This window comes from Macrobrachium nipponense, chromosome 32 (assembly GCF_015104395.2).
Source record: "Macrobrachium nipponense isolate FS-2020 chromosome 32, ASM1510439v2, whole genome shotgun sequence".
Taxonomy (NCBI): domain Eukaryota; kingdom Metazoa; phylum Arthropoda; class Malacostraca; order Decapoda; family Palaemonidae; genus Macrobrachium; species Macrobrachium nipponense.
In genome coordinates this window covers 43,933,757-43,956,207 of record NC_061094.1, presented here as the reverse complement: position 1 = coordinate 43,956,207, position 22,451 = coordinate 43,933,757, and the positions used below count along the sequence as shown (strand labels likewise).

General features: G+C 37.2%; 1 protein-coding gene across 2 annotated transcripts in view; it reads right to left on the bottom strand.

Moving 5' to 3' along the window:
• The window catches only part of LOC135207497 (diacylglycerol O-acyltransferase 1-like), a 48,804-nt gene that overhangs the window by 23,590 nt on the left and 2,763 nt on the right, over positions 1-22,451 (bottom strand). Inside the window, exons 1-2 of one of the 2 annotated variants that reach the window (XM_064239309.1) lie at positions 18,628-18,868; positions 11,983-12,074 (exon numbers count right to left, since the gene is read on the bottom strand). In XM_064239309.1, coding sequence (XP_064095379.1) covers positions 11,983-12,074; positions 18,628-18,780 — 245 coding nt within the window. In that variant the 5' untranslated portion in view covers positions 18,781-18,868. Of the gene's footprint in view, positions 1-11,982; positions 12,075-18,627; positions 18,869-22,451 lie in introns of those variants that run through there. The other variant, XM_064239310.1, reaches the window with a different exon arrangement.

The window sequence follows — 22,451 nt, the reverse complement described above, 5'->3', positions numbered from 1 at the left end:
GGAAGCATAAATACTAATTACTCCTTTAGTCCTTGTTCTGAAAAAAAAGAGCCTTCCTTCTAGAGCAGTCACGCTACTCTCTTTTAGGTCCATACTGCCAAAGCGTATCCTTTAGTTTTTAATAATCCTGATACTGTCCTATTAAAGAATGTTTTTTTCCGCCATTACCAAACCAGTTCCTCTCCCTAAACTCCTATAACATCCCTTATTTCGATTTTAGATACTACGGAGATTCTGTTTTTTTTTAAGCCTCTGCTAGATTAAAGATAAGTTAATATTTCCATTAGGTCTGTCATAATATGGATACTAATGAAAAAAACTTTGGGAAGAGATGGTCTTGATATTTGTATGGCTGTCCTTAGATCGATTAATAAACGAGTGAAGGGCGAAGTAGAGGCAAATATCTGATTATTATCACCTAAGCGCTTTGATGATAGACGAGGCTGCATCTCTGTTAAGAAGAAAACTTTGAAAAAGAAACCCGAAACCGCGAAGATCTTATTTCTTCCGGGAATGTGAGAAAACTCGGAAGCTTAAATGTACCCAAGGCCCGTTTGACGAACAGCTTGCGATACAAGATGCCACAAGCAACTAGAAACGTATTGAATAACTGATACTACATAGCCACTGTAAATCGACTAGTACATATTTGTAGTAGTAGTAGACTGAATTTCCCTTTGAAACTGCTCCTAACAACGATGATATAGATGTACAAGACCCTGGAGCACAAGTAACTACAAACGTGTTAACTAACTGACGCTTCATATCCATTACGTCTATCGACTAGTAGTAGTAGTACTGGTAGGCAAGGTTTGTCTTCGAAACGGCTCTTGCAAACGATGTGATGGTGATATACAGATCCTGGAGCTTTGGCTTTGCAACGGCTCGGAGATAGGAGGGCGATAACAGACTAAAAATTACAGAAAGCTTTCAGCTGAAGAACGAACGATACCACAAAACCGGAGACATACTAAAAAGGTTCATTTTTGAGATCAGGAAATTCACCTGCGGATGAGTGAAACTCTCCTCAAAACCGCGTCTGCTCGAATAAACAGTTTTTTTCTCTCTCTCTCCAAAAGAAACATACGACACTCAATAATAATAATAATAATAATAATAATAGTGTACTTAGGAAGCAGGACCCTCTCTCAAGCATACTTTATTAAAAGTAAAATGATACTCAGCAGCATTACACTTGTAGAGATTCTTCTCTATTTTCGAATAGCGGCTTTTTCCGTGACTACTTAGACAGGCTAGTAGAGCGCCTATGGAGGTCATGATCAAATTACAGAGCCAAAATTGGTGTATATATTTTGAATTTTACAGATTAAACTATGATACCATAGTTATCAAAGTCAAAGTCATTAACGATATATATATATATATGTCTCTCTCTCTCTCTCTCTCTCTCTCTCTCTCTCTTTCTTGAAGCAAGCGAGCTTTCGTCTGGAGCTGCCAGACATCCTCGGGCTGGGAGCTGAGGGTGGACTGATCTTGAAGCGGTGTCCGTCCTCGTTTTTATATTTTGGAGTTGACAGCAGGGGAACCGCCCCATGCTGATCTACTATTGGCTGGTGGCGGTAGGTCTTCGTTTTCAGCCTATTCGGAAAATAGAGAAGAATCTCTACAAGTGTAATGCTGCTGAAGTAGCCATTACTTTTAATAAAATAATAATAATAATAATAATAATATAATAAAAATAATAATAACTAATAAAAATAAAAAAAAAAGTAAAAAAGTGGCGCCGTGGAGGAGTGGGTTAGGTCGTCAATATACTTAAGTCAAGTTAAGCAACTTGGCTCTGGTCAGTCGTTGGATGGGTGACCGCTCTCCTCTGCGTTGATTCCTTGGGAAAGGATCTTTACCATAATTTCCTCAGTCTACTCAGCTGTAAATGAGTACCTATCCCTGATGGGGTAGGGTCCAGCTATGGGTTAAATAGCAAAACTCAGCAATGATGGAAAGAAATGAAGGATTAAACGACAACGACGTAATGGAACCTCTGGCAACAGAGGGAGGCTTCTTCGTCCGGCAACCAGGTATTCATCCCAATTGTAAGGGAAGACGGTCAGGTACTTTGGAGGTAGTCATCCAGCAACTGATCACCACAACGACAATAATCAACAGCCTGAGATTGGAGCTACAGAGGCAAAAAGGAAGAATGGACAAGAGAAGAAAATAAGGAAATATGGAGATGCTACATCAGAAGCAACCCGACGGAGAGAGGATATAGAAGAAGATTGGTCAACATCTGGAATGAGAGGAATAACACCCCCCAAAACAGAGCAGAGGCTGGCAGACCAAGTAAGGAACATAAAGAAAAAGAACTGGGCTCTCCCCCAACAGAAAGAGAAGAAAGGGAAATGTCACACGACAACGAATTACACGAAGACGAACTGAGAGACGATGCCACAGAAAACGACAGGGAGGATGAGGGTATAAAACAACGACACACGAAGAAACACCGACGAAGTAAACAGAGAGGACGGAATGGGTAGAAAAGATTAGACAATGGATGGAGCCAGATACAGAGAGAACAAAGATCCCCTCCATGAAAAGCCTACAACACCAAGAAATTAAGGGAGAAAACAAGTGAGGTCAATGAAAATAATGGGCATAATACACACCACCAGTATCACAGAAACAAATAACTTGACATATGCAGGAGCAAGATTAGTAGCAGAACTGATGGGAATTCGAACACCAACACCACCAGCACAACCAACCCAACAGAAACCAAAACAGCAACCTCCTTGGAAAAGGCGCCTGGAAAAGCAAATCATGGTGATGAGATCTGACTTGAGTAAACTGAAAGAGATGGCAGAAAAAAGGCTAAGAAGCAAGAAAACAAGGGAGGAACTCAACGAGAAATACAAAGTACAACAACACAATAGAAGATGTAACAAAACAGAGGCTTAAGGCCAAATCATCATAAGATCCAACGTACATGAACAGGAATAAGGGATACCAACAGAACAAACTATTCGGAACCAACCAGAAAAGACTATACAGCCAACTAAGAGGGAAGACAACCACCCAGAAATTCCTGAAGCCGAACCAAGTAAGAGACTCTGGGAAACATATGGAGCAATCGGTATCACACAACAAACATGCAACATGGCTCCAGAAGTCAAGGAAGAAGAAACAGGGAGAATAAAACAAAGATTCACAGACATCACGACAGACACAGTCAGACACCAACTAAAGAAAATGCCAAAACTGGAAAAAAGCCCCAGGTCCCGATGAAGTCCATGGATACTGGCTCAAAAACTTCAAGGCCCTACACCCACGAATACAGCAGAACAACTCCAGCATTGTATCTCAAATCACCAAGCACCCAAATGGATGACCACAGGAAGAACATCCTAGTACAAAAAGACAAGAGTAAGAAGGGAAATATAGCCAGTAACTACAGGCCTATCACCTGACCTACCTAATAATTGTGGAAGTTACTAACAGGTATCATCAGTGAAAGGCTATACAACTACCTAGAGGAGACAACACCATCCCCCACCACCGAAAGGCTGCAGAAGGAAGTGTAGGGGCACAAAAGACCAGCTCCTCATAGACAAAATGGTAATGAAGAACAGTAGGAGAAGAAACCAACCTAAGCATGGCATGGATAGACTATAAGAAAGCCTTCGACATGATACCACACACATGGCTAATAGAATGCCTGAAAATATATGGGGCAGAGGAAAATATCATCAGCTTCCTCAAAAATACAATTCGCAACTGGAATACAATACTTACAAGCTCTGGAATAAGACTAGCAGAGGTTAATATCAGGAGAGGGATCTTCCAGGGCGACTCACCTGTCCCACTACTCTTCGTAGTAGCCATGACTTCCCTTGACAAAAGTACTACAGAAGATGGATGCCGGGTACCAACTCAAGAAAAGAGGCAACAGAATCAACCATCTGATGTTCATGGACGACATCAAGCTGTATGGTAAGAGCATCAAGGAAATAGATACCCTAATCCAGACTGTAAGGATTGTATCTGGGGACATCAGGATGGAGTTTGGAATAGAAAAATGGCGCCTTAGTCAACATCACAAAAAGGCAAAGTAACGAGAACTGAAGGGATAAAGCTACCAGATGGGAGCAACATCAAACACATAGATGAGGACAGGATACAAATACCTGGGAATAATGGAAGGAGGAGATATAAAACAGCAAGAGATGAAAGACACGATCAGGAAAGAATATATGCAGAGACTCAAGGCGATACTCAAGTCAAAACTCAACGCCGGAAATATGATAAAAGCCATAAACACATGGGCAGTGCCAGTAATCAGATACAGCGCAGGAATAGTGTGGATGGGACGAAGGCAAGAAACTCCGCAGCATAGATCAGAAAACCAGGAAACATATGACAATACACAAAGCACTACACCCAAGAGCAAATACGGACAGACTATACATAACACGAAAGGAAGGAGGAGAGGACTACTCAGTATAGAGGACTGCGTCAACATCGAAACAGAGCACTGGGGCAATATCTGAAAACCAGTGAAGACGAGTGGCTAAAGAGTGCATGGGAAGAAAGGATTAATAAAAGCAGACGAAGACCAGAAATATACAGAGACAGGAGAAAGACAGAAAGAACGGAGGACTGGCACAACAAACCAATGCACGGACAATACATGAGACAGACTAAAGAAACTAGCCAGCGATGACAATTGGCAATGGCTACAGAGGGGAGAGACTAAAGAAGGAAACTGAAGGAATGATAACAGCGGCACAAGATCAGGCCCTAAGAACCAGATATGTTCAAAGTACGATAGACGGAAATAACATCTCCCATATGTAGGAAGGCAATACGAAAAGTGAAACCATAAACCACATAGCAAGTGAATGCCCGGCACTTGCACAGAACCAGTACAAAAAGAGGCATGATTCAGTAGCAAAAGCCCTCCACTGGAGCCTGTGCAAGAAACATCAGCTACCTTGCAGTAATAAGTGGTACGAGCACCAACCTGAAGGAGTGATAGAAACGATCACGCAAAGATCCTCTGGGACCATGGTATCAGAACGGATAGGGTGATACGTGCAAACAGACCAGACGTGACGTTGATTGACAAGGTCAAGAAGAAAGTATCACTCATTGATGTCGCAATACCATGGGACACCAGAGTTGAAAGAGAAAGAGAGGGAAAAATTGGATAAGTATCAAGATCTGAAAATAGAAATAAGAAGGAATTGGGATATGCCAGTGGAAATCGTACCCATAATCATAGGAGCACTAGGCACGATCCCAAGATCCCTGAAAAGGAATCTAGAAAAACTAGAGGCGAAGTAGCTCCGGGCCTCATGCAGAGAGTGTGATCCTAGAAAACGGCACACATAGTAAGAAGAGTGATGGACTCCTAAGGAGCAGGATGCAACCCGGAACCCCACACTATAAATACCACCCAGTCGAATTGGAGGACTGTGATAGAGCAAAAAAAAAAAAAAAAAAAAACAAAAAAAAAAAAAAAAAAAAAAAAAAAAATAATAATAATAATAATAATAATAATAATAATAATAATAATAATAATAATAATAATAATAATAATAATAATAATAATATAATAATAGCAGCAGAATAATAATTACTGTCTAAAGTAATTTTTAAAAGAATCTTTAAAGGTTCATGATACCTCAACAATCACAATCTCGCACAGCTATTTATGGCCGTCATTTGATAGGAGATAAAGTTAAAAGTACAAAAATCGCAAATACTCATCAATATTACCGTGGACTTTAACCTGATTAAACAACAGATGTGTTGTACAGGTCTGCCTCTTTCGAAACCTTACTCAAGTTTGGTTTCAGTTCCTATTACAGTCAACCATCGGTTTTCAAGATAACAGATCTCTCTCTCTCTCTCTCTCTCCTCTCCTCTCTCTCTCTCTCTCTCTCCTCTCTCTCTCTCTGTGTGTGTGTGTGTCTGTGTGTGTTTGATAAACACTCATAAAGAATAACTGTTTACAGATACATACATGTAAACAGTATTTACATGTATAGTGTGTATATATATATATATATATATATATATATATATATATATATATATATATATATATATATATATATATTATATATATACTATATATATATATATATATATATATATATATATATATATATATATGCTTAAAAATCACAGTAGATGCACGTGACATCATAAATAAGCGAATTCCACAGGAAAATGATAGTCAGAAATCCAAGCGCTTTTGTCTTTACTCAGACATTGTCAAGGAGTTAATGAGGTACAATTCGAGAGAAAGGTCTCAGGTACAACACAAGATCAAGAATACCAGATGGTTAATTGTCAAAAGGGTAAAAATTAAAAGAGATAGTCCAGGATTATCGGATATCACACGGTCACAAACCTAAACAGATTGACCCCCCTAACCGAAATTACAAAGTTTCTTTACAGTCCAAAAAACATGTAAAAACTGAATATATTAATTTTGTTGCTTATATTTATCTACAAATTTTTTCATTATGAAAGCATCAAGTTTAAATAAACCAAGACTTAAATTTAGAAAATTTCTATTATTTGACTTGATGAAACAAGATTCAATGATATTCCTTTTAACTGTGTCATTACATGGGATTAAGGCTCTTGCTTGACTCCAGTTAATAGGATGGTCTAAATCTCTCATATGTACAAATAATGCATTCGTTATTTGCTCAGTTCTCACAGAATACTGATGCTGTTTGATACGTTGTGAAAGAGATTTACCGGTCTGTCCGTAATAGACTTATCACACTTTTTGCAAGGAATTTCATATATGCAGCCTGGAAGATCTTTAGAATTTTTTATTATTAAACTCTTGACATTAATATTACTGATAAAACATTTATGTTAAAAAGCTTTAAAATTCTAGGAATATCTAAAAACCTTTCATCATAGGGTAATTTTAGAATGTTATTCTTACTAAATTCAAGTTTGTCATTAGTTGAATAAAATGTTTTTCTAGCTCTTTTCCATGCCACATCTACAAAAGTCCTTGGGTATTTAAGTTTCATTGCAATATCATAAATAGTTTTAATTTCAGCGTAATAAACTGCGGGCTACAGACACGTAAAGCCCTTAGAAACATCCCAGAAAAAACAGAGAATTTAACATTTTGATGGTGATTTGAGTAGTAATGAACAAAAGAGGCAATGTAAGTTGATTTTTGAAAAACTGAAAAGGTGAAATTTCTATCATTACTATGGACAATTACATCAAGAAAATTCAAATTACAATTTCTTTCTTCCTCTATGGTAAATTTTATAGAAGGGACTAAATTATTGAGATTATTAAGGAATTCCTGGAGATTTTCGTGAACTGGCCAAATACAGAAGATATCATCCACATATCTAAACCAAATAACTTTTTGGGGCAAAATTCTTGGTAAGAGTTTTTTCTCAAAAAATTCCATGTAAATATTGCTAAGGACATAATGAAAAAAGTTGTAGATAAATATAAGCAACAAAATTAATATATTCAGTTTTTACATGTTTTGGACTGTAAAGAAACTTTGTAATTTCGGTTAGGGTCAATCTGTTTAGGTTTGTGACCGTGTGATATCCGATAATCCTGGATTATCTCTTAATTTTTACCCTTTTGACAATTAACCATCTGGTATTCTTGATCTTGTGTTGTACCTGAGACCTTTCTCTCGAATTGTACCTCATTAACTCCTTGACAATGTCTGAGTAAAAATGAAAGCGCTTGGATTTCTGACTATCATTTTCCTATGGAATTCGCTTATTTATGAAGTCACGTGCATCTACTGTGATTTTTTAAGCATAATGGAAACCACACGCAACTTCTACGCCTTTTCTTTGAATTTTCCGAGCCTTGTTCTATTCGTGACATCCTTCTGTAATGCTCTTATCATCGCTCACAAACTGAAACTCCGACTTAACTTTCTACGGAAGTGTATGAACGAACAAGTGATGCCCAAGTCGATTTTACCAGTGAGAATTCTTCGTCTAGCAGAGCGACCTTTCGACGAGTTTCAACGCATCATACTTCAAAAACACATCGACATCACAAAAGTGGAAGTAGATGATGCGTTTCGTACACTTAGAAGCAGATGGTATGGCTTTAATCAGACTGTTCCTGTCGATTGGAAGAATCGGATGCTGGATTATTGCTCCGGAAAATTGAGAAAGTGCTGCAACCGTCTTGAAATGAAGCTTCAAGTCAAGCTGAAGAATCTTATTGCTGAAAGCGACTGGATTAAGCATGCCAACGTGGACTTCATGATTAATTTATCAGACAAATCAGTGGATAGTGCTACGACAGTGGCTTTGGGATATGGGTTAAGCTTTGGTGTATTTAATGGCAACCTGGACTGTGTCGACATCTCAAAATCCTTTTGTTATTTAGAAAAATTTAATCAAAACCTATGCCCTGATGATATCAATATTTGTAATAGTATTGTGTATGGTGCAATATTTACATGGAATTTTTTGAGACAAAACTCTTACCAAGAATTTTGCCCCAAAAAGTTATTTGGTTTAGATATGTGGAGGATATCTTCTGTATTTGGCCAGTTCACGAAAATCTCCAGGAATTCCTTAATAATCTCAATAATTTAGTCCCTTCTATAAAATTTACCATAGAGGAAGAAAGAAATTGTAATCTGAATTTTCTTGATGTAATTGTCCATAGAAATGATAGAAATTTCACCTTTTCAGTCTTTCAAAAATCAACTAACATTGCCTCTTTTGTTCATTACTACTCCAATCACCATCAAAGTGTTAAATTCTGTTTTTCTGGGATGTTTCTAAGGGCTTTACGTGTCTGTAGCCCGCAGTTTATTGACGCTGAAATTAAAACTATTTATGATATTGCAATGAAACTTAAATACCCAAGGACTTTTGTAGATGTGGCATGGAAAAGAGCTAGAAAAACATTTTATTCAACTAATGACAAACTTGAATTTAATAAGAATAACATTCTAAAATTACCCTATGATGAAAGGTTTTTAGATATTCCTAGAATTTTAAAGCTTTTTAACATAGATGTTGTTTTCAGTAATATTAATGTCAAGAGTTTAATAATAAAAAATTCTCCTAAAGATCTTCCAGGCTGCATATATGAAATTCCTTGCAAAAAGTGTGATAAGTCTATTACGGACAAACCGGTAAATCTCTTTCACAACGTCTCAAACAGCATCAGTATTCTGTGAGAACTGGGCAAATATCGAATGCATTATTCGTACATATGAGAGATTTAGACCATCCTATTAACTGGAGTCAAGCAAGAGCCTTAATCCCATGTAATGACACAGTTAAAAGAGGAATATCATTGAATCTTGTTTTCATCAAGTCAAAAATAATAGAAATTTTCTAAATTTAAGTCTTGGTTATTTAAACTTGATGCTTTCATAAAGAAAAAATTTGTAGAAAATATAATAAGCAACAAATTAATATATTCAGTTTTACATGTTTTGGACTGTAAAGAAACTTTGTAATTTCGGTTAGGGTCAATCTGTTTAGGTTTGTGACCGTGTGATATCCGATAATCCTGATTATCTCTTTTAATTTTTACCCTTTTGACAATTAACCATCTGGTATTTCTTGATCTTGTGTTGTACCTGAGACCTTTCTCTCTAATTGTACCTCAATTTTAACTCCTTGACAAATGTCTGAGTAAAGACGAAAGCGCTTGGATTCCTGACTATCATTTTCCTGAATTCGATACTACATTACATACCTACATACATACATCCATACATACATACCTATACCAATCATACATACATACATATATATTATATATATATATATATATATATATATATATATATATATATATATATACGTATGAATATCTACTGGTCCCTTTTACAAGATATCTATGTATTTTAATATCCACAATGGTTTCTTAACTTCTAAATTCCCTAAGTACTAAGAAGGCTTAACACGACAAAACTTGAATCTGAGCGGGAGGATCCCAACTGGGCTACTTGAAGTTACACTAAAATCCGTTTAACACACTATTCTCCTCACACAACCTGCATGAGTCTATAAAGCTCCATAAAATGCATCCAAGTTTATCCTAGAACTTAAAATGAGTCTAGTTAACATCGTATTTTTACCCTGGGATATCCACAAGTCCAAAAGTCTTTATCAGTTTCCCATAGACCCAAGTCTTAACCTACACCCTACATGATCCCGGCAAACTTAAGCTTTTTACCACATGACCTTAGACTTAAGAGTCCAGCGTCTTCCATCTGCGCATTCTTGATTCATGATATCTCGCGGAGATGGAGTATCGAGTTGATTCTCACCAGACGACCAAAATATGCCATTTAATCAATGCTATCTTATCTCAGGTTTACGAGGTCAACAACAAATGCTGATATTACATGGTGACCACTAACGAAAAAATATCGATAAAAGAAGCCCGTAAAAAATATTGGTGTAGTAAGGCGGACCAAAAGATCAAGATAAATAACGTATCAGTCAACGTGTTTTTTAACAAACTCAATGACGAACCTTTTTTTTAAAGTTAACCGAAATGAAGACTAAAAAAGGGAGAATAATTACGAATATGCGACCACCGACATTAATCATTTTAGTATTGTATAACACTGAAACGCATGTTGTTATGCTCACTAGGAGCTAGGAGAGAGAGAGAGAGAGAGAGAGAGAGAGAGAGGAGAGAGAGAAGGAGAGATATAGAGAGAGAGAGAGAGAGAGAGAGAGAGAGAGAGAGAGAGAGAGAGTCTGATTCTGGAAAGACTGAAGATTTCGTAAGTATAAGAAAAAAATTGTGGCCAAGCTGAGCGTGATTTTGTACATGTACAGAATTTTACAGAGGTTAAAAAAATAGATTCACCAAAAATTGACCGTTGCTAAATAGATGATGTAACATTTTAGTTAATGTAGGCCTACTACGAAATCCTACGCTCTTATGAATGCTGAAAATCAAACTCTCTCTCTCTCTCTCTCTCTCTCTCTCTCTCTCTCTCTCTCTCTCTCTCTCTCTCTCTCTCTAACCTTAATATCAACAGGTATCTCAATTAGTGGCTGAATCTTCGTAAGGCTTCCGGTCTGTAGACCTAACACCTGGTGCAACGCCATTTCGTGTGAAAAATGAGTCACAATTCGCTTATATGTGTACTTTACATAGAAAATTTTTAATCTATCACTTTAAAAAATTAAATCTGCTTATTTGAAACATTTAATCTGCTTATTTGAAACACTTCATATTCGTCTTATGTCATTTGTATTTGAAAACACTAACGCTTAAATGGCGTCCCTTAGCCTAGAACTTTGGTCTCTGTTGGTTGGTAAAATCCTGAAAGACAAATGAGGTCTCTCTCTCTCTCTCTCTCAGGATTTGAGATCCTAGAGAGACTGATTGAAAGTTTTTGAACATTTGATTATATTAAGGGTAATTTAAAAGTTTTAGCTTCGTTCGTAATGAATAGAAGTACTAAAACCTACTCGCCATTGACATAACTGCAACAATTCGACGGTTTGCCTTTTAAGCAATGTAGGACAGACCATTTTGGAAGCCTGGGTAACGGACAGTCCGATATAAACAAATATAAAAAAACAGTAAATCGACACAGCAACGTCTGCTACACGAGGAATCATCACTGCTATATAGTAAATTCTGTTAGATAAGTCGAAAATTTTAACGCATTTTCACACATTAAAAATCACTGCAAGAACAAAACCCAGAAGAGCAACAAGATAAAAATAACAACACAGCAAACCTTACAGTAACATAAATATCATACGTAATGTCATTATTATAAACTCAAAGTTCATCACTCGCGTAAATTCTTGCAGAACGAAGCGTTCTTGTCTCCTATCAATAAAAACCGCATTTTAGGGGCATTTTGATATTATAAGAAGCTTAAACACCGAACATCATATTAAACGTAGGTGACATGAACATATCATAAATGAATAAAATAAAAAAAAAATAAAAAAAAATAAAAAGAAGCAAAAGAAAGAAAATCTCAAGACTTACGGTCTGTCGGGTTGTGACTGTCGAAGTTTTCGTTCGACTTCGGTTATGTGTTCGGCGCGAGTCGTTGACTTCGTCCTCCTCAGTCTAATACCCTGGAAAACGAATCGGATTAGAAAACAAATATTTTATGTCAAGAATTGGTGTTCTGAAGTCACGATTACTTGAATCCAGAAAAGGAACTGTGTATTTCTTATATCGAATAAAAATTGTACATAAATCAACCTTAGCACTTGAACTCGCTAGAACGTTTGTTCAAATTTTGAATCCTTAACTGTGCCTCTTCCGGTAATCTCAGTTTTCATTGTCAATTAGGCTCACAATTTTACTGAATAAACTTTTATTATTGCATCATTATTATCATCACTATCATAACAGATAGGGAACTAAATAAATTTAATTCAAGGTAACTATAAACTATAGCAGATTAATACAAAGGTGTTCTCGTCTTGAGCGACAATTATTACCGTCGATAGTCGGGCCTCCAACAATAAACGAGTTTGATAAGGACGTCGATTATCAACATTATCATTGAAAAACACTCACGGTAGCATGAATCTTAAAATGGAATAAACAAATCCAAAGTTATGTAACATATTTAGCAGGTGACATAAAAACTACACGATCATTTTTCAAGAATCTGTACGAATGAAAAGGAGGACAGTACAGGTGCTCTCGGTTCTCTCATAGTTTCAATTTTGTTTTGTAACTGGAACAGTTACATAACTGTGGATTTGTATTCTCTATTATTATTATTACAAAGAAAAGGGGTCCACCAGCTGCTTTTATTTCGTAATGAGCACTGAACTTTTCCATAACTACCTTTTCTGCGAGACAAGGATTAACATGGAAATGTCCACATTCTATGAGTTTCATTAAACACCCATCAGAAACTTTTTTTCAACTGGTTGAACATTATACGATATACAAACAATCCGTTAACTTTTCTCCTCACGCAGAGGAAAATTACCTGAGTGGCTAAGAAACAAACGTAACATGAAGGCAATAAGTCCCTTTGAAGTGAGGATCAGTGGACAGGGCATTGGAATCAGAAGCCTATTGTTCTTTATCTTCAGGAGGGGCTGTTTTTTCCTCAGGAGGCCCAAAAACTTTCTGGAACTTTTATGAATCACCATTAGATTAGTCTGGACTTCCCCTATGGTAGGGGTGTAAGAATACTACCCATCGTAGGTCCTGCGTGTCGTAAAAGGCAACTAAAAGGACAGCTGCTACCTTGCAGTCTTATTCTTTTAGTAAAAGGCTAGGCCCACCGCCAATAACTGGAAACTGCTGCCGTGCAGGTGGACTTCTTTAGTCAAAGGCGAAGCCCACAAGGGACAATCAGGCAACCGACCCCTTAACGGTTGGAAAGATGATGATTAGATTAGTCTGTACGGGGTAAATTTATTACAAGGCCATGAAAACACCAAGCACCATACGACTACATCAAGTCCTCCCTCAATGTAACAATAGCTTTTCTTACTTTCGTTAGAAAACTCAATAGGCAACCAACTACATGACAACACCACCCCTAATTATGACCACGATCTGTAAGACACACAAATCCCCAGAACGACCCTTATGGAGCCCAACAAAGCCAGGTAGGCCAAGTCCGGGAAAGTCCGTGAGTTGGGAACGTGGCTTACCATTGCAACTAGTGACCAGATCATAGCAACAATCGGACAACTAAACAAACCGTGCTCATTTGGCACTAACTCCCAAAATTTATTTAGTATATAATCCCACATTCAATGTGGCTATGTCCTACTGCTATAAGACGAAACCTTAACGGCCTGATTTTTTATTGATTTTTTCATTTCATCTAGATTAAAAAGAAAATACTTATCACCCTACAGGAAAAATGCTTTACTAATGAATATTTGTAATCTCGTTGTTGATATTTGTCAAGCAGAAATGATATATCTATCTATTTATATATACATTATATATATATATATATATATATATATATATATATATATATACACACACACTATTTATAACAGATTTGCATTTATAATAAATATATAAGTTTCATAGTCACTGACAGTGACATGAGCACACATCCAGCATAGCTGCCAAAAATCAACATATAAAAACTGATCAAAATGAGACAAGACAAGCTTGTACATCATAAACTCCTGTTTATTAAGAACAAAAAAATGTACGAGAGGATACTTTTGACAGCTGTAATATTTCGATGCCTTTTAAAGGAAAACCTGTTGTTAATATTTCCAGTTCCATAAGTCTCGTCATTTGATCATTTGGATTTCTCGATTATATCTGTTAGGTTACATTTGAATAGCGATCTTTTATGGGGGCTCACTACTACATTAAAAGTACTGAGTGCTTTTAATAAACGCAATAAGACCTGGGTAATACACTCACAAATTAAAAGCGCCTAGCAAATATGTAATGTAACGCGCGTCGCAACCAATCGACGAATTCGTGTGGAACCAAGATCAAGGATTAGGACTTCTCGGTACACCGTTAAAGAATCCCGTTCGAATAAAACCAATCTCGAATATGTTTTTACAGTCACGTAGACTCGGGTTTTATAAATGTTAATTTCGGTCAGCGTTAAAGTAAAACCTCATTTTTTCCCCAACATCATCATCGCGTTCGTCTTGGTAAGGGAGCGATCTCTTGGTCAACGATGCCATTTTTGTTGATATAGAACGCATCCCTAACAGGTGGGAGCCGATTCGGTATTTTGTAGTGCATGCACAGTTGTCAATTATCAAACAGAATTAAGTGCATAAAATACATAACGGAAAATGAAAACAAATAAAAAAAACTAACATGTCCGAATTGAGTTACGAAAGTGTTACCCGCAAACCCATGACGATGATAAGGTTTATAGTTTACGAAGACTTCCTGTTGGCATAATGGATGGCATAATATGTGCCTTGCCCGAGTACCTTCAACACCAATGATAATATCTGTGTGTATTTTAGGGAAACAGAGATAAGCAAAGCCCATATTTTGCTGAGTAACTCCCACAGTACCCGGCTGATACACCTACACAGAAGGTTTATCGATATCCTTACACGCACTGATATACTTAGGCTACTTATACACATGTGGGGTCACAATGACTCCCATTACATAACGGCTCCAAGCACATGTACAACATACAATTAGGCAATGCTGCCTGAAAACAGTTGTTAACGATAACCCTCTTCCTCGGCGATTTCAAACCATTAACCGCTGAAACAGCAGGTTCACGCTAGGCCTACTCAGCAATAGAGGACAAAAAAGGAAAGGAACCAGATTTGCAATACATAAAATATGTGTATAATATATATATACACACATACAAACACACACACATCAGCAAATACCACAGGAAAAGGGCAGTCAGAAAGTTCAGTACCAAGTCACTGATTTTTTAAGCACACAACACACACACACAATGTGTGTGTGAGAGAGAGAGAGAGAGAGAGAGAGAGAGAGAGAGAGAGAGAGAGAGAGAGAGAGAGAGAGAGAGAGCGCGTTTATGTCATTGGACGACATCCATTCCACTTTCACCCAGTCACTCCTTAAATCAAGATAATAAAACAGTGCAAACACAGGCAGGAAACAGCTCAAGAGTTTGGTAGCGGAATGTACGGATAATGACACGGAAACTTTGCTACAAGAAATGGGTAGAGTCGTAACTAACTCCAACAAAGTATAAAAAAAAAACTCAAGCAACATCATCTTATATTTATGCAACAACACTTAACTCTATTCCGCCTAATCAACATTCGCAACATCGTTAAAACTGCACGTCACCCGAGCTGCCAGTGAAAGGCTCCCAAAATTCTGAACCATCATCATGAACAGAGTTTCACTATCCAAGTCCGGACGTGGCCTGCGATACTAGCTTAGGGTTAGACTTTTGTCGTAAAATTACTGCGTGCGAACTAAGAATCACATTAGTAAACTCCAACTTGGGGATGAAAGAACCCTATGAATACACGTGTGCCTATACTTACAAGCACGATCTAAGTATAATATACCTAGACCGTGCCTACAAGTACTGAAATCATTAGTACTACATCCCCTCTAACCCAACTATGAGCTTCGACTAAATGCTGATTGAATCATACTCCTTCATTTATTCAAATGTTTGTCTATGTATCTGAATATATAATTTTTGGAAAAATAAATTGCATATGTCAAGGACTCAGGATGAAAAGATCTAGGAGCTGCAATTCTCTCTCTCTCTCTCTCTCTCTCTCTCTCTCTCTCTCTCTCTCTCTCTCTCTCTCTCTCTCTCTCTCTCTCTCTCTCTCTCTCTCTCTCTCATATACATATATGACAAAACACAAGAATACCTTCTGATCTGATGAACCGTAATTTTTCGTCTTGTGATTGATGAAAACGTGACGTTGGTATCATCGAGAATATAAATCTATACCTAGCAAATAATTGAGCTTTACTCGACATAGAAGTGTCCTATACTCCCCTTCATAAACTGAAGAAATGAAGTATAAAATGAACAAGAATTATACTTTCACTGGTCGAAGAACTGTGGGAAAAGTTACTTTGAGAATAATTATATAGGCGTGGGTACACATATAGATACGTACATGCGTATATTAATACCACGGTACCTAGACCGTGATTAATACCAGGATTAATAGAGTACACGTACTCTAATAATCCTGATAAGCACTACGTGGAACCTTTCACGTAATCAGAAATTAATGTCTTGTTCATTAACCCCGCCTCACTTTTAGTCTATTTTTCTAGGAAGATCCAGGCGTAAACGATGTCTACCTATATTTTATGGTAACCTCTTTTATATGACAACTGGAAACCTTTCAGTTTGGAGTCCAACAGAAAAGTATGATCAATATAAAATGAATAAATGTTGATTAGTAAACGACGTTAATGACGAATGCGCATTGTAAGAGAAAGCGAAGGCAGAGACCAAGGTCTTTAGACCTTGGCAGAGACTTAGTTAAAAACAGGAAATGACGGCAAACCTTTCAGAGAATAATACGAGATTGCGACAGAAACGGACATGCAAAATAAAAGGCTTAAAGAATTTAAGAATTCATTGTCAAGGATCGAGAAAGCAACTATGCTACTAAATTCAACCAAGGTGATGGAAAATTATTTACAAGACTGGGTCAAGATGTTCCGCAATTTGAAGCAATACGGTAAAATAAATAAAATAAAAATTCAATGTAATTTTGGGATCCCTTATTTTGATTTTTCTCCGCCATGGAATTGTTTAAGGGGTTTGGCACGAAAAGGGAAGTAACTTTTTACTATTGCACATATTTTCTTACAAGAAAAGCCTACTGAAATGTAAATAAACTTCAATATGAATAAGGAAGATGTGAAAGACAACTACAGTTCTTTGTTGATGAAAAGGAACTATCGACGGATGTAAACGCCTATGAGAGAGAGAGAGAAGAGAGAGAGAGAGAGAGAGAGAGAGAGAGAGAGAGAGAGAGAATATAAGGTCAAGGTGGTAAAAGTGGCGAATTAAAACCAAAAATTAGTAAATATTAACGAACAACAAATACCAAGTAGCACAGTTTGTCCATGGTAAGGTTTGTATACGAGCACTAACAGGTGAAATAAAAACAATTTATAAATAGACAACATGGAAGCACGATCTCTCTCTCTCTCTCTCTCTCTCTCTCTCTCTCTCTCTCTCTCTCTCTATCCCCGTGTGTGTGTGTGTGTGTGTATATGGACCATGTAGGTCTTGCCCACAATCTGCACTCCCTCCCTCCCTCTCTCTTAGTTTGTGCATGTGCGTGTGTGTGTGTGAGCGTTATTGCATCAGCTGTTGTTATGCAACTAACGACGAACTACCCCTCAATGAACGCGAGGAAAAGTAAGAGAACTTCCTCGTAAATATTAGGCTTCTTGAGCTACGATTTTAAAACTGTCAGCCGAGGATGCTATCTACATATTGAACTCAGTACAGTACGCATACGTATTCCCTGATTTTTCCAGCTTACCTGTAAAAAAAAAAAAAGAAAAAGGCTCACAAAACTAGCCTATGTTGCGACCGTATGTTTTTTTTATCATGAACATGCGTACCTACCTGTCCGTGGTATTGTCAAGTTTGTAGAGACAATTCACATTAAAATTGTTTGGCTTCACCAGTCTCTAGAATAAATATCCTGACGGCTTTAAATCTTGCTCACGTGCATGGAAACCATGCGTATAAAATGGTAACATGAACTTTTACTATACAATGTTATTTCACGTCGTCTTTCTTTTCAGCACTTGAACGAGACATACGACGGGCAATTCTTTACTTAAAACTACTTATGAATACTACTCTGAAGATGGATCAAAATAAACTTCTGTTACAGCTTCGGTATTTTCCATTGGTACGCGCCAAATGACCAAAACTGTTAAAGCACTTGGGGAATTGACTATGCCTATACCTGTTAATTACTATCCTAACCTTCCCCCCCCCCATTTAACAGAGCACTGCAACTTTTAAATCAGCATTGCAAGTTGGTAACAACGCAGTGAACTCTGAAAATAGTTTTTAATTCCGTTGAAATTACCAAGCCTTTTCCTAAAAATTGTGTCATCAAGTAGTATGGGTAAGTCTAGGCTATAGCCTTATACCATATTAACCTTCTGATGAGGTGTGACACAAGCATCGAATAAAACCTTGCTTACCTGCTGTCTGTTAGCTATTCGTAAAACCTCCTTTTCACTGTCACTCACGGATTCCAAAACACAATTCTCGTCACTGAACCTTCGAGATCTCCCGGTGCAACGCGTCTTCAGTAAGTTTGCAAGAACAAGTCTTAACTTTTCAATGAACACCATTTTCCAAGATAATAAAGTTTCTCAGAACTCTAGTAGCCTACAGGACCTACGAACCTTCAAGTCGACAGTTCAATCATAACTGACAGACTTCTCGTTTATTTACATTTCAGTCATACACAGATTTTGTACTTTCGGCTCTTTACCCTTTAAGTTAGAAGGCGGTAATGTTTCCAATTACGGTTACCGATTTACTTTATTTTAGATAGTAATACTTTTATGATCTATCTCCTAGCAAAATATTATAGTATACAAGCCAAGGAAACCGGTTACTGCATTTATAGAAAATCTCGACGACAAGAACTCAAAATAAAAAATAAAAACAAAGACTAAAAGAGCGAGAACACCACCTTCCCCAAATGGTAACAGAGCAGAGCGAACGAAGAGCAAGGTAAAGGCCTTGTTGAACAGCGTAACCATCTCGTCTACATCTGTTAATTGTCGATTCTTCAAGTCTTTTCTGCATCATTTGTCCTTCGGGGAATCTATTGAAGATTTCTCATTTATTTAAGAGCGTGGGGCGCTGGTGTTTATTGCTAAAGCAATTACCTCCTTTCTTTTCCGCAGAGTTGGGATGCGTTACTTCCGAGGCGAAAAATGATACAAGTGCCTGTGACTTCATTCATCCGTTCAACAACTTCTTCTCATCCGTACAAGAGTATTGTTTCGTACAAAAAGTAAATTGAATACAAACTTGTAAACATCGCATTGTGGTTCTTGTACTATTCGTTTTCTCTGCAAATAATTCATAAAACCTTTACAAAATATTTTGTTTCAGTGTGAAAATGGATGGATTTCGTAACCCGCAGAACGAAAGGGTTTAACAGTGTTGATTTCGAACGAAGTTTTAGGCAAATCTATAAAATTTCCAAAGGGACAACTTAAGATTCAGATTTCCCCCAAGACATCACGCATGCAGTCTGCCGAACGTTAAAAAATAAATGAGAAAATTAAAAGCGAAATATATACGTTAATGCGTGGACACGCGTACCCCCTAATCCCATCCTATAGCTGTTACGAGGGGAGACATCGACATTTTCGAGCTATGAATTTTTTCCGTCTAAATATCTCACTCACACGCACTTACTTATTACAAGTAATACTATCTTATATGGATTTTATCTTGCATTCAAGTTTTCTTAGCCATAAATGAAATTCTATCGCTTTGTTCTTTCAAATGGAAATCAATATAAAAACCCAAGTTATTCTGCCTAGGACTAAGTCCGTTTCTAGTTGGGAAATACTAAAACGCTCATGAGCAATCTTTGAAAAGAAGCAATGTTCATTTCTTGACTTCCAGTATGTATGTATATATAATATAATATATATATAATACCGCTATATTATTATATATATATATATATTATATATCATATATATTTACTTTTATTTATTTTTATTTAGGTCATACCGTTCGTGATGTCACGAGTTATTCTGTGCGTCGTGTTCATTTCAGCATTATCACCAACAAACACAAATATTAAAAAAAAAAAAAAAAAAAAACTAAGCAGACATAAACAATCATAGAAACCTTTGGGGCACGCAGACCTCGTTATCTGCACCGGAAACTTTAGAAATCTGTAGAAACCCTAGACATTTTTTGCTTTCCTTTCTCACTATGGTACACTCAGTGCACAATTTATCATTCATCAATTGTGAATTTAAAACACCCTTACTTTAAAGAACTGTATGGGTCATAATTAAGCGGGAAGGTATTACTGAAGGAAATTATAAGTGAATGTATGGGAAGAAAGAGGACGGGAAGGACAAGCTAGAATACTTACTCGAAATTAGCGTACAAAAGGGATAGATAGATAGATATATAGATAGTCCAATTTTTCGTGCACCTGAGTGTTGCTGACGGTGTTTTAGTTAGCCTTGACCAATATTGTCCGGTGTTCCGCACGGTAGTGTTCTGGAACCTTTTCTGTTCTAGAGTCCTTACTATTGGCTGAACAGTTGGACTTGAAAACAAGATAGCTCAATATAGACTACGAGTCTCTTGTTGCAGGTATTTTTGTCACCCCAAATGTGAGATGAAATAGCCACTAGCCTAACAGAGTTTCAGCACACATCAAATAATAATATGATCATAATAATGGACAAGAAATGTAAGAAAACCTGAGAAATCGTTGCATGCCACATTGCAACATGAATATCAGAAAAAGTGAGATTTTTCCAGTAAAAGTATTCATATCGTATCATACACACACCCATCCATACTTATGGACATGTACTAAGTTTAGGTTACCGTCTGCTTGTGACGTACTTTGAAACCTCTACGTGCAAGATTACTCAAAGATTAAATAAAATCATTGCAAGAAATAATGAAAAAATAAAACTACCCCATGAAAGCATTGGTCAGATTACAACATCGTCCCAAGGTCATGAGAACCAAACTAGAAAGATAAATAGCGTTTCTCTCTTCTCTCTCTCTCTCTCTCTCTCTCTCTCTCTCCAGGTATTCACAAGCAATGTAGAATTTTGCTTTGAATGCATCACGAAATTTCCCGGACGTTTGTTCTACCGAACTGCATAGAACAGAATTTACCAAAAGCCAAGCGCTGGGACCTATGAGGTCATTCAGCGCTGAGACCTTTTTACGCTGACAGTCAAAAGGTTTGAAAGGTGTAACAGGAGGAAAACCTCGACGTTGCACTATGAATCAGCTTCTATGAGAGGGTGGAAAGTAAGATGGAAGAAAGTGAATACGAACGGAGGCACAGTAAGAGGAATAAAAGGGGGTTGCAGCTAGGGGTCTAAGGAAGGGACGCTGCTAAGAACCTTAAGTAATGCCTACAGTGCACCGTATGAGGTGCGCTGATGGCATTACCCTCACCCACGGGATACCGAGCTGCCTAAGAAAATGGTTCTTGGTCGACTTCGCAAGAGATGTATGAAAAATAAAAAAAATAAAAATATATACAAATAAAAATTTTTTAAAATGGTCACCGTCTAATCCCTCCGAAAGTAGCATCGGGTTGCGTGGGCTAAGCGTGAAAGTTAGCTTTATCATAAGGTCTCAGACAGCGGGGATCATATCTGATTAAATGCTCTCGATATCTGAGCGCTCGAAGCCCCAAGGAAAGTCCATCGCTGTGATAATCGGCATCAGTGAACTTTGTACAAGAGAAAATAAAAATGTTACCTTGAATTTGAAGATAATTCTATAAAGTTTCAGAATGATAGTATGCATATATTATTATTATTATTATTATTATTATTATTATTATTATTATTATTATTATTATTATTATTTGATCTCTTTCTGTATTTCCTATTTTCTTCAGTAACTTCTTTCATATTCCCTGGAAGCTTGAATCTCAAATCAATGGCCCCTGTAGGTTTGTTCCACATGAATAGGGCTTTATCTTCTGAATAATAATAACTTTCTTTATCCATCACATTCATCCTATTCGACTGGGTGGTGCTTTTTGCAGTGTGGTGTTCCGGGTTGCATCCTGCCTCTTAGGAGTCCATCACTTTTCTCAATATGTGCGCTGTTTCTGGAAGCACACTTTTCTGCACGAGTCCTGGAGCTGCTTCAGCATTTAGTTTTTCCAGGTTCGTTTTCAGGGATACTGGAATCGTGCCTAGTGTCCCTATGATTATGGTTACTAAAATTTCCACTGGCATATCCCATATCATTCTTATTTCTATTTTCTTGCCTCAAA